The sequence below is a fragment of the Entelurus aequoreus genome, linkage group LG25, assembly GCF_033978785.1.
Source record: "Entelurus aequoreus isolate RoL-2023_Sb linkage group LG25, RoL_Eaeq_v1.1, whole genome shotgun sequence".
NCBI classification, from domain to species: Eukaryota; Metazoa; Chordata; class Actinopteri; order Syngnathiformes; family Syngnathidae; genus Entelurus; species Entelurus aequoreus.
Window position 1 is genome coordinate 28,422,111 of NC_084755.1, and position 13,379 is coordinate 28,435,489.

The window sequence follows — 13,379 nt, forward strand, 5'->3', positions numbered from 1 at the left end:
TTAATACATTGTAAGGTTTCCTCTTTAGGAACCTTGAATTATTGTGAACATTTAAATAAAAACAATTCTGGGTTCCTTCACGTAGATTAAAGTTAAGACATTTTTCAAGCTTGTTTGACATAATTTCTTCCTGGATGTTGCTCTTCTTTACTTCAATATAATAAGTCTCATTTGCCATCCGTATCCGTCGCACTATTTGATTGAATCGCGGAACATGAAACTATGCTAACTATGCGGGCTCCAGTACGACTGGCAAAAGTTAGGGAATAATATACATAAGAATATAAGATAAGAATATAACATAATATTGGTAGAAGCACTTAAGTCAAACCTTAAAACTCATCTATATACTCTAGTTTTTAAATAGACTCTGTTCCAGACCAGTTGAACACAAAGCCACGGATAATCCCTGGAGAGATACCAGTCTGGAGGACGTGCTAGCTGTTCTAAGTCAGTGTGGACCACTCCTACAATCCTCTGCGAGCCTCCCAATGGACTGGACTCTCCCATTATTATGAATAGATTGCAATAGCTGGCTAACAAACAAAAGGGGACCGGGAAGATGCCAGGAAAGAAGGACAAAAACTGGATTTCTGTCACGGCGCGGTCTCGAACCCGCAAATCTCCCGCAGCTAGTTCTTCCAACACTCAGGCTGGCAGTATGCCAGGACACGCCCACGCAACAACGCAAATGCAGACTATCGACAATCAGCGCACCTGGGAGTAATCAGGTTGGCAGCATAAAGACCAGTGGACCCTTGGAGCCTACGCTGGAACGTCGTTAACTCATTGCATACCCGTCTTGTTCCGTGTGCTCGAGCTCTGTGCCTCGACCTCCCTCCGGACTTTGGACTGCCTCCCTCGATCCTCGACCCTCGCTTGGACACGGACCTTGTCGCTTCTCTCCTGCCCTCGACCACCTGCCTGCCCACGGACCCCCTTTTTGTCTCGCCCTTTTGGACTGCTGAAGGATTCATCAAACACGCACTTACAACATCGTCTGGTAATATTCACATGGTTAAAATCACACATAGTCCTGCAACAAACACTGTCAGAAAAATTGTATGTAAATTATCAAAAAACTTTCCGTTCTCTGAGTTCCCAATGAACTGACAAGAAGCTGTCTTTGTTGCACCAAGTCAAAGGCTTGGAAAATTCCATTGTGTATGATGAGAGGAGACGGGAGGGGAGTTATCTATTGTGATCCAAGATTTTTCGTCTCTTTCCACCCCTCACGTACATAACAATTTCCCCGAAAAAAAAGGAAAAACTGTAGGAGGGAGTGAAAGGGTCAGGCTTGACAATAAAACAAACAAGATAATTATTGACAATGAGAGTTTTTTGTTTTTAAATATATTAAAAATAATAATTGAGTTTCAGCCGTCACTATTTGCTCATACTATATTCTGGTATCATGTGTGTATATAATGTATCTGCTAATGTAGTTCTGTTGTAGTTATACAAAAACATCAAAAATAGCCAATGCTGATACTGATATAAGTCAAATTGGCAAAAATCGTCAATCTTCAGACAGCCATAATATCCACACTGGGCCTCATTACCCATGCAGTGTAAATCTAGTGGAGCTTTGAATAAAACTGGTGATAATAAGTCTTACCTTTAAAAATAGCATTCACACATTATTATCGACTTAGGTGTGAAATTGTAACAGGAGCATTCACCCAAGATGATGCAGCTAAATATGCTAATCTCTCTCTATTGAATGTCATCAAATTAGACGCCGAACGCAAGAAGATGGCGTAAGCGAGCACGGGGGTCGGCAACCGTGCGGCTCTTTAGCGCCGCCCTGGTGGCTCCGTGGAGCTTTTTCAAAAATGTATGAAGATGGGAAAAGATGGGGGCGAGGGGGAAAGCATTTTTTGTTGTATCCGAAATGTTTTTGTGAGAGGGCAAACATGACACAAACTTTCCTAATCGTTAAAAAATCCCAATGTTATTTAAACAAATTAAAAATGCTTCACTGATGAGAGTATTTGGCCAGCGCCGTTTTGTCCGACTAATTTCAGCGGTCGATGAACTCACCGTAGTTTGTTTAGATGTACAACTTTCTTCGACACTGCCACAGAAAGATGTTTTATGCCACTCCTCCTTAGTCTCATTTTGTCCACCAAACGTTTTATACTGTGCGTACATGCACGAGGGTGAGCTTTGTTGATGTTATTGACTTGTGTGGAGTGCTAATTAGGCATATTTGATCAGTGCATGACTGCAAGCTAATCGATGCTAACGTGCTATTTAGGCTAGATGTATGTACATATTGCATCACTATGCCTCGTTTGTAGGCATATTTAATTTCCTTTACTTATGTCCTCTGTGTATTTAATTTATATGTGCATGTCTCATGACACATTATCTGTATGTAATATTGGCTGCATTTCTGATAGTTATTTGTGTGCCATGTTGTTCCAGACCACAGCAAACGTTACCCAGCTGGCAAAACATTGTAATAAATCTATTAGAAGAAGACAGCCTGCCGTTTTCTTTAACTTGGACACACACATCTATACCTTTGGCCATTCTAAGACACTCATTTCCAGGAGTTATCTCAGCTTCTGATAAGTCTTACTAAAAATGTGTAGAATAAAAATTACATTTCAACATTTCTGTCAACGAATATTTGCGTCAGCCTGCGACACATAGTCATGTTGACAGTAGGCAATTTTAGCTAATATAGACACTAATATCATGTGTTGTCTTCATTACAACACTTATATAAGACTTTTAAAGTCACTTTTGATAGTAGGCTAATATAGCTAATATAGACACTTGCATCATGTGTTGTCTTCATTATAAGACGTATATAAGACTTTTAAAGTCATTTTGATAGTAGGCTAATATAGACACTTGCATCATGTGTTGTCTTCATTATAACACTTATATAAGAATTTTAAAGTCATTTTGATAGTAGGCTAATATAGATATTATAGACACTTTCAATTATGTGTTGCCTTCATTATAACACTTATATAAGACATTTAAAGTCATTTTGATTGTAGGCCAATATAGCCAATACAGACACTTGCATTATATGTTGCCTTAATTATAACACTTATTTAAGACTTTTAAATACATTTTGATAGTAGGCTAATATAGCTAGTATAGACACTTACATCATGTGTTGCCTTCATTAGAACACTTGTATAAGACTTTTAAAGTCATTTTGATAGTAGGCTAATATAGCTAATATAGACACTTCATCATGTGTTGTCTTCATTATTACCCTTAATTACAACTTTTAAAGTCATTCTGATAGTAGGCTAATACATATACTTGCATCATGTGTTTCCTTCATTATAACACTTATATAAGACTTTTAAATACATTTTGATAGTAGGCTAATATAGCTAATATAGACACTTGCATCATGTGTTGTCTTCATTATAACACTTATATACGACTTTTAAAGTCATTTTGATAGTAGGCTAATATAGATATTATGGACACTTTCAATTATGTGTTGCCTTCATTATAACACTTATATAAGACATTTAAAGTCATTTGGTTTTGTAGGCCAATATAGCCAATACAGACACTTGCATTATATGTTGCCTTAATTATAACACTTATTTAAGACTTTTAAATACATTTTGATAGTAGGCTAATATAGCTAGTATAGACACTTACATCGTGTGTTGCCTTCATTAGAACACTTGTATAAGACTTTTAAAGTCATTTTGATAGTAGGCTAATATAGCTAATATAGACACTTCATCATGTGTTGTCTTCATTATAACACTTATATAACATGTTTAAAGTCCTTTTGATAGTAGGCTAATATAACTAATATAGACACATCATGTGTTGTCTTCATTATAACACTTATATACAACTTTTAAAGTCATTTTGATAGTAGGCTAATTTAGCTGATATAGACACTTGCATCATGTGTTGCCTTCATTTTAACACTTATATAGGACTTTTAAAGTCATTCCGATAGTAGGCTATTATAGCTAATATAGATAAATCAAATGTTGTCTTCATTATAACACTTATATAAGACTTTTAAAGTCATTTTAATAGTAGGCTAATATAGCTAATATAGACACTTGCATCATGTGTTGCCTTCATCATAACATTTATATAAAGCGTTTAATGTTTTGCGGCTCCAGACAGATTTAGTTTTTTGTATTTTTGCTCCAATATAGCTCTTTCAACACTTTGCAATTCGAGTCTTTCATGTCACCTTGCACCCCAGCCACACATTAAGGAAATCGACGGAAGGTTCCGGGCGATGGAATACAAAACGTTGCGTTCACCTAAGAAGCGTATGACGCGTCTCAGCAAGGGGTTGAAGTAGCAGCAGTCGGCAGTGACGATGGTCTTCTCTTGGGTTCCTTCAGTCTTGGTGAAGAACGCGCACAATTCCCCCACAAGAATCTGTTGGACACAAAAGGAACATGCCAGGAATTGATGAAACATGTCGCAGGGAATTCAAATAGGGGTCATTTTAAATTATGTGTTGTGTTTGGACATTTTTTTTATTTTTATCGTGAATCACTTAGGAGGTCCACAAGATGGCGGCAAAGATGCAGCAATTACACTGTCAGATATTTTAAGGCACCTCCACGGCAATATTGCTAAACCCGCGTTGTATCTATCCATTCATTTTATACCGCTTGTCCCTGGTGCTGGAGCCTATCGTGGGCCAAAACGAACACGCCGGCTGGCCGATCACATACTACCCGATACTACTTGTATATTTGCTGTAAAATTCCATTGTTTTCTCAGGTGGTCAGTCATACATAGTATCGCTGTCAGGTTCAAACACTGATGACATCTATTAAACAAGACAAGAAGCAAAGAATTAAACAGAGACATAATTCAATTTGGCTCAATTTGAGGAGAGACGCACGGGCACTGTACCCTTGTACTGTGTCTCAGCACGCTCTGCCAAAAGATTGTACGCCTCCCCCTTTATTTGGACTTTCTCTGACCACATGAGAACAGCTGCTCATAAGGAACGAGGTCGTAAATAGCCATCGCCTTTGGTTACAACAGTTCAAAAGAAAAGGTCGTAAACAGTTCACAGAAAAGGTCGTAAAAGAGTTCAAAAAGAGGTTCGTTAAACAGTTGAAAAAGGATGTTCAAAAAGAGGTCGCCTGGAACTTGGGCAGATCCTGCATTCTCTTTGTAGTCCTTGGGTTAAAACAATATATTTCTTATGATTACAATACATGAAAGAAAACAGAAACACCTTCATGTTGCTTCCCCCCTTACACAGTGGAGTTTTACAAGCCTTCTGCTTGGTAGGTTTCAAAGACAGCTTTTAGTCTTCACGCTGGGAACTCATTTCAACACAAAGTTTTTGTGATAACTTAGATACAATTATTCTAACAATCGCAACTTTTTTTCTACGCTTTGCATCCTGCGGCTTAAAAAAAACGGTGCAGCTAATTTATGGATTTTACTTTGCTACCGGCCATAATGTTTTATGTTCAACAAACAGTTTTCAAAAAAAAAAAAAAGTATGTGATTGCTTTTGCTGTGGCGCCATCTTTTGGACATGTTTGCTCACTGCAGGTGCCGCGGGTTGAAAATGTACTTCCTGAAGTACAATTGTCGTTTCATTTACTAGTCGTCCATAGCGTTCCTACTCGTACGGATTCTTCATTTATCACTCCAAGCAACGTCTGTAAGTTTTACAATATAACTAAAACCATTTGTTCCTACTGTGACGTCCGTAGGAGTGTTTTCATGCATATATGAACGCGCTATCGTAATGTAATCAAGCTAGCGTCGTTAGCATTAGCGGATATGCTAACAAACGTTTACAACATATTTGCCAACCCTCCCAATTTTCCCGGGGGACTCCCGAATTTCAGTGACCCTCCCGAAAATCTCCCGGGGCAACAATTCTCCCGAATTTCTCCCGATTTCCACCAACAATATTGGGGGCGTGCCTTAAAGGCACTGCCTTTAACATCCTCTACAACCTGTCATCACGTCCGCTTTTCCTCCATACAAACAGCGTGCCAGTCTAGACACGCAATATATACGGCTTTTACACACACGAGTGAATGCAAAGCATACTTGATCAACAGCCATACAGGTCACACTGAGGGTGTCCGTACAAACAACTTTAACACTGTTACAAATATGCGCCACACTGTGAACCCACACCAAACAAGAATGACAAACACATTTCGGGAGAACGTCCGCACCGTAACACAACATAAACACAACAGAACAAATACCCAGAACCCCTTGCAGCACTAACTCTTCCGGGACGCTACAATATACACCCTCCCGCTACCACCAAACCCAGCACCCCCCAACCCCGCTAACCCCAACCCCCCCTCAACCCCCGCGCCCCCATCTCCCGAATTCGGAGGTCTCAAGGTTGGCAAGTATGGTTTACAAGGGTCCGTGTTAGAATTATTAACTTGCAATGGGATTGTTTTTGTATTGTTTCAGGTCAACCATGCAGCTAATAAGACGGTGCAGCTAATTTATGGCTTTTTTCTTCAGTGAAGGCGATAATAAAAAGTAAAAAAAAAAAAAATCAATGGGAAGGTGTTTTGTTGTTTGTGCTGTGGCGCCATCTTTTGGACGAGTTCGCTCACTGCAGGTGCTGCAGTGTCCTAATGTTTTTTAGCTAAATTGTCTTGCCGTCAATAGCGTTTCTACTCGTATGGATTCTTCATTTATCACTCCAAGCAACGTCTGTAAGTTTTACAATATAACTAAAACCATTTGTTCCTACTGTGATGTCCGTAGGTGTGTTTCCATGCATATATGAAAGCGCTATCGTAATGTCATCAAGCTAGCGATGTTAGCATTAGCGGATACGCTAACACGTTTACGAGTGTCCATATTAGTATTATTAACTACCAATGGCATTCTTTTTGTACCGTTTCAGCTTCATAAATTCACCAAAACGTCACCGTGGAGTTATTGAGTCTGCCGCATCCGACCCTTTGTGCGTCCCTGTCCGGCCCGCGTGAGGCCAATCATAAATTACAAAATACATTTTAAAAAGTATCTATGTCGAGTGTGCAATACAACGGTGCTGCTTTTGTTTTGAAAAGCGTTATTTGTATTACTTCCGTGTGGACGTATGCGCGTGCGTGATTGTGAGTGAACGTGAACAGCGGCAATCACAAATTACAAAATAAAATTAAAAAAATATCTATGTCGTGCGTGCAATACAACTGTGCTGCTTTTATTTTGAAAAGTGTCATTTATGGACGTATGTCTGTGTGTAACCTGTGAGTGAAGGTGCACAGCGACAAGTGATGCCCGGTTATCCCCCAAAATGTTAGCTCACGCTAAAAAAAGAAAAGTTGATGAGGAATGCCGTGTTTTCAACAAGACATGGACTGCCAAGTATTTTTTTTACAGAAATGAAAGGTAAAGCCGTGTGCTTAATTTGTGGTACGCATGTTGCTGTGTTGAAAGAATATAATTTGAATCGCCACTACACGACAAAGCACGAGGAAAAATACTGGAATCTGTCCGATGAAGAGCGCGCAAGGGAGGCTGATGCGTTGATGGCAAAACGCCAAACCCAACAAGGACTTTTTGCCCAATTTCACACCCCCAGAGATGCAGCTGTCAGGACAAGTTTCATAATTTCTCACAAAATCGCCAGAAAAAGTAAGGCGTTTTCTGACGGGGAGTTTATTAAGGAGTGTTTATTGGACTCTGTTGCGCTGATATGCCCTGAGAAGAGGGGCGCATTTTAGAACGTGTCACTCTCCCGACGCACTGTAAAGAGGCGCGTTGAGGCCATCGCTAGAAATTTGGAGCTTCAGCTGAAGAACAGAACGGCCGACTTTGACTGTTTTTCGCTGGCTTTGGATGAGAGCTGCGATGTACGTGACACCGCCCAGCTGCTCATCTTCTTTCGTGGGATAACTTTGGACTTTCAAATCACGGAGGAGCTGGCAGCCATGCAGTCAATTAAAGGGAGAACCACAGGTAATGACTTGTTCACAGAGGTAAATGCGTGTTTGGACATTTTAGGACTGAAATGGGACAAGCTGGCAGGTGTGACAACAGATGGTTATCCAAATCTGACGGGGAAAAATGTTGGACTTTTAAAGAGGATGCAGGATAAAGTGACAGAAATTAACCCTGTGCAGAAATTGACATTTTTACATTGTATTATACATCAGGAAGTGTTGTGTAAGACAGTGTTAAAAATTAACCATGTTGTTGATGCTGTAAGTAAAACAGTTAACTTTATCAGAGCGAGAGCGTTAAATCATAGACAATTTGTTGCACTTTTGGAGGAACATGAGAGTGAACATGGTGACATAAGCTACCACAGCAACGTCAGGTGGCTCATCCTGGGAAAAGTTCTGAAAAGTGTCTGGGACCTGAGAGACCAGGGGCCGTACTTATCAAGCTTCTCAGAATTACTCCTAAGAAGTCTGCTAAGAGTTGACTTAAGAGTAAATACATTCTTCGCTGAAAGCTGCACTTAAAATTTAGTTATCAAGCGTCTTACTCACACTTTCAGCGAAGTGTAGGACTGAATCTTAAGTGTCACACTCAGAGCTGAATTACGACATTACTATGTGCCGTAAATGGAATTTTAGGTGACGTAATTTCTGTGTCCATAGAAATTACCAATCACGAAAGGGAATCCGTTGTCTAAGAATAAAGAAATATCTTGGAAATATTTAATTGAACAATGGGAGTGTATATTTTGACAAACAACAAAATAATACAAAACAAACTAGTCCCCGCCGGCACTCACGCTACCGCTCCCTCTCTTCTGTCGCCCACACACTCACTGACGTCACTCACCTCACGGCCACACACATACGCTACTGTCATAACATTTTATTTCCAATTCATTAATTAGGCAACTAATTTGAAACTGGTGTGGGTGGCTCTATATATACTAGCCCACTGCAGCCACATGCAGAAATCAACATGGAATCGAAAAGTATTAAATCTGTGACAAAAACAATACCCGCTCTGTCTAAACGATACCGTTTGATCAGCTGCTCGTCATCAAACAAATCCAGAACATCGTTCCGCTCCCTGAACGTTCGCGCACGTCTCTCTCGCCTCAGTGCCATCCCCCGCTGGCAACTCCTTACCACTTAAGACACCTCTGAAGGTCTCTTAAATATCGTGGAGAGTAGGAGTGATTCTTAGACTTAAGAACGTTGATAAAAAGCTTTTATTCTTAAGTTTGAGAGTAGGACTAAATTTTGCAAATTCTCAGGACTTAAGTGTAAAATGGCACTCTAAGAAGCTTGATAAGTACGGCCCCAGATTCAGAACTTCTGTGGGAAGAAAGGACATGACATCCCAGAACTTTCAGATGAAGACTGGGTGGCAGACCTCGGATTCGCTGTGGATGTGACTGCACTCATGAACCAACTGAATGTCAAACTGCAGCGCAAGGGCCTTTTTGTGCATGAGATGTACAGTGCAGTGACGGCTTTCATGAGAAAGTTGCAGCTTCTCTCAAGCCAAGTGAAGGACAACATTCTGACCCACTTGCCAACACTAAAAGAAGCCACAAGATCAGTCGATCACCTCCACAAATACTCAAGCAAGTTAGAAGCACTGCATGGAGAGTTTTCGAGGCGATTTCAAGATTTCAAAACGATTGAGAGTGAAATGCACATGGTTTCTTCTCCCTTCAACTGCAGTGTGGACAATGTACCAAGCGATGTTCAGATGGAGCTCTTTGACCTGCAGTCTGACCTACTTATGGCAGAGCACTTCAGGTCAGTCTCATTGCTGGACTTTTACTCCTCCCTCAAAGAGGAGAACTTTCCACACCTGAGGAGGCATGCTCAGAGGATTCTGGTCCTCTTTGGATCCACCTACGTATGTGAACAGACATTTTCTGTGATGAAGTTCAACAAATCCAAACACAGATCCTCTATCGCTGATGAGCACCTCTCAGCTGTCCTTCGCATAGCCACCTCAGACATTCAGCCAGATTTCAATGCCGTTGTTCAAGCCCAGAACAGACTGGATTATTCGCACTGAAGAGGTCAAATGAGGTGGAAAACATAACAAGTTATTGTTTGTTGTATTGCAGTATTTCTATAAACTTGTTAAGTTGTTTGTTGTTTTTCCTTGTTTGTGGAACAAAGTTAAAGTGTGAACAAGTTAAAAATAAATTGCAGTGATTCAATTATTGTTTTTGTTTTCTTATTTCAATTTCACATAGCCCAGGGGTCGGCAACCCGCGGCTCCGGAGCCGCATGTGGCTCTTTGACCACTCTGATTCGGCTCAGCTGCATACTTGCCGACCCCCCCGATTTTCCCAGGAGATTTATGGATCTCAGTGCCTCTCCTAGATAACTCCCAGGGAAAATATAATCCTATTAACACTCTAATTACTAAATTAAGGGAGTGCCCTAATGGCACTGCATTAATTGTCCTCTATAGCATTTGCAAACAGTATGCCAGCCCGGCCACATGTTGTATGTAGCTTTTACTTGCACACGTAGGAGACAGCAAAGCATACTTAGTCATCAGCCACACAGTTTACACTGACGGTAGCCGTATCAAACAACTTTAACACTGTTACGTTACAAATATGCGCCACACTGTGAACCCACACCAAAAAAGAATGAAAAACACATTTCTGGAGAACATCACACCGTAACACAACATAAACACAACACAACCAATACCCAGAATCCCATGCAGCCTTAACTCTTCTTGGGATTCTGGGTATTGGTTGTGTTGTGTTTATGTTGTGTTACAGTGCAGATGTTCTCCAGAAATGTGTTTGTCATTCTTTTTTGGTGTGGGTTCAAAGTGTGGCGCATATTTGTAACGTAACAGTGTTAAAGTTGTTTTATACGGCTATACCGTCAGTGTAAGCTGTGTGGCTGCTGACCTAGTACCCCTTGCTGTCACTTACGTGAGCAGGCCTAAACTGCATTCTGCATGTGGTCGAGCAGGTACACTGTTTGGGCAGGCTGTAGAGGGCGCCAAAAGCAGTGCCATTACGCCCTGATATTCGGGAGTCTCCCGGTAAAAATGAGAGGGTTGGCAAGTATGACGCTATCAAGCGCCTTTCATTCAAAATCCGCGGGCCGCACTAACATCAAATTTCCACATTAAGGTGCGTGCCGGTGCGTGTGTCGGAGACCCCTGGTTAACATAGCACAAAGCATTTAAGCTTTGTATGCAGTGTTTTTCATTTTAAATTTAAAAATGTTTTTTGTGGCTCCCATTATTTTCTTTAATTTGTGAAACTTGCCAAAATGGCTCTTTGAGTGGTAAAGGTTGCCGACCCAAATATTTAAGGATTAGGAGTTTAAATAAAACCATCAAAAGCAATCTGCTTTTGTATAAAGTTAAGTTAGGTTAAATGGAATTATTATTATTATTATTTATCTTACGGTATATTAAAAAATAATATTTAGCAAAATTTAACTGAAATATGGTCGATGTGGCCCTCCAGCAGTGCTCGGGTTGCTCATGCGGCCCCGGTAAAAATTAATTGCCCACCCCTGGTTTAGCTGATTGGCGAGCTAGCTTCTGCAGCTAGTGGGTGCATGACCATGACTTCTGTTTTGTTTGTTCAGCCATTTTACCGCCGTGTGACAGACATCGATTTGGAACAATTAAGCTACAAAAATAAACATTTACAAAACATTTCCGACCGCTGTATATCTGCGGCTTATGGCCCGGTGTGGCTAATATATTTGAAAATATTGATTTCTTCTAAAATTTGGGGGGTGTGGACAAATTACCGGTGCGCTCTTTAGCCCAGAAAGTACGGGACAGTACTTTTATTTAACATGCACTCTTTTGCACTACTTTGCTTTAAACCATGCTTGTGTTTCAACAGCTGGGCCATTTATTAGCTTGAACTGCGTACACACCAATCTCATTTTGATGCTTCCCATATTAAAACAATCTACCGTAAAATCCGGACTATTTGCCACTACTTTTTTCCTAAACTTTGAACCATGCGGCTTATAAGACGGAGCGGCTAATCATGGCATTTTATTCAGCAAAGGTGATAATAAAAAGCCTTTAAAAAAACAAACAAAAAAAACAAGCAATGAGAATGTGTTATTGTTTGTGCTGTGGCGCCATCTTTTGGGCGAGTTTGCTCCTTCTTGTTTTTAGTTCAATCGCCTTGCCGTCAATAGCGTATCTACTCGTATGGATTCGTTATTCATCACTCCAAGCAACGTTTGTAAGTTTTACAATATAACTAAAACTGTTATTGTCGGCCGATAAATGCTTTAAAATGTAATATCCGAAATTATCGGTAGCGGTTTCAAAAAGTAAAATGTATGACTTTTTAAAACGCTGCTGTGTACACGGACGTAGGGAGAAGTACAGAGCGCCAATAAACCTTGAAGGCACTGCCTTTGCGTGATGGCCCAGTCACATAATATCTACGACTTTTGACATACTCACAAGTGAATGCAACGCATACTTGATCAACAGCCATACAGGTCACACTGAGGGTGGCCGTATTAAACGACTTTAACACTGTTACAAATATGCGCCACACTGTGAACCCACACCAAACAAGAATGACAAACACGTTTCGGGAGAACATCCGCACCGTAACACAACATAAACACAACAGAACAAATACCCAGAACCCCTTGCAGCACCAACTCTTCCGGGACCCTACAATATACACCCCCCGCTACTCCCTACCCCCCCACACCCACCTCAACCCCGCCTCCCCGAACCCCGCCCACCTCAACCTCCTAATGCTCTCTCAGGGAGAGCATGTCCCAAATTTCAAGCTGCTGTTTTGAGGCATGTTAAAAAAAATAATGCACTTTGTGACTTCAATAATAAATATGGCAGTGCCATGTTGGCATTTTTTTCCATAACTTGAGTTGATTTATTTTGGAAAACCTTGTTACATTGTTTAATGCATCCAGCGGGGCATCACAACAAAATTAGGCATAATAATGTGTTAATTCCACGACTGTATATATCGGTATCGGTTGATATCGGTATCGGTAATTAAGAGTTGGACAATATCGGAATATCGGATATCAGCAAAGAAGCCATTATCGGACATTTCTACTACATATGTAGTATCATCCAAAACTAATGTAAAGTATCAAAAAACAGAAGAATAAGTGATTATTACATTTTAACAGAAGTGTAGATAGAACATGTTGAAACAAAAAATAAGCAGATGTACATGAAGAAGTAGATTAATAATACTTTTTTACAGTTTGTCCCTCATAATGTTGACAACATAATAGAATGATACATGACACAATATGTTACTGCATATGTCATCAGACTAATTGGTAGCCTTTGTTTGTTTACTTACTACTAAAAGACAAGTTGTCTAGTATGTTCACTATTTTATTTAAGGACAAACTTGCAATAAGAAACATATGTTTAATGTACCCTAAGATTGTTTGTTAAAATAAAGCCAA

The 13,379-nt window shown here is 40.2% G+C and overlaps 1 protein-coding gene across 1 annotated transcript in view; it reads right to left on the bottom strand.

Moving 5' to 3' along the window:
* The window catches only part of LOC133642376 (phospholipid phosphatase-related protein type 5-like), a 90,913-nt gene that overhangs the window by 38,390 nt on the left and 39,144 nt on the right, over positions 1-13,379 (bottom strand). Inside the window, 1 exon segment of the mRNA XM_062036526.1 lies at positions 4,278-4,398. Within this exon segment, the coding sequence (XP_061892510.1) occupies positions 4,278-4,398 (121 nt within the window).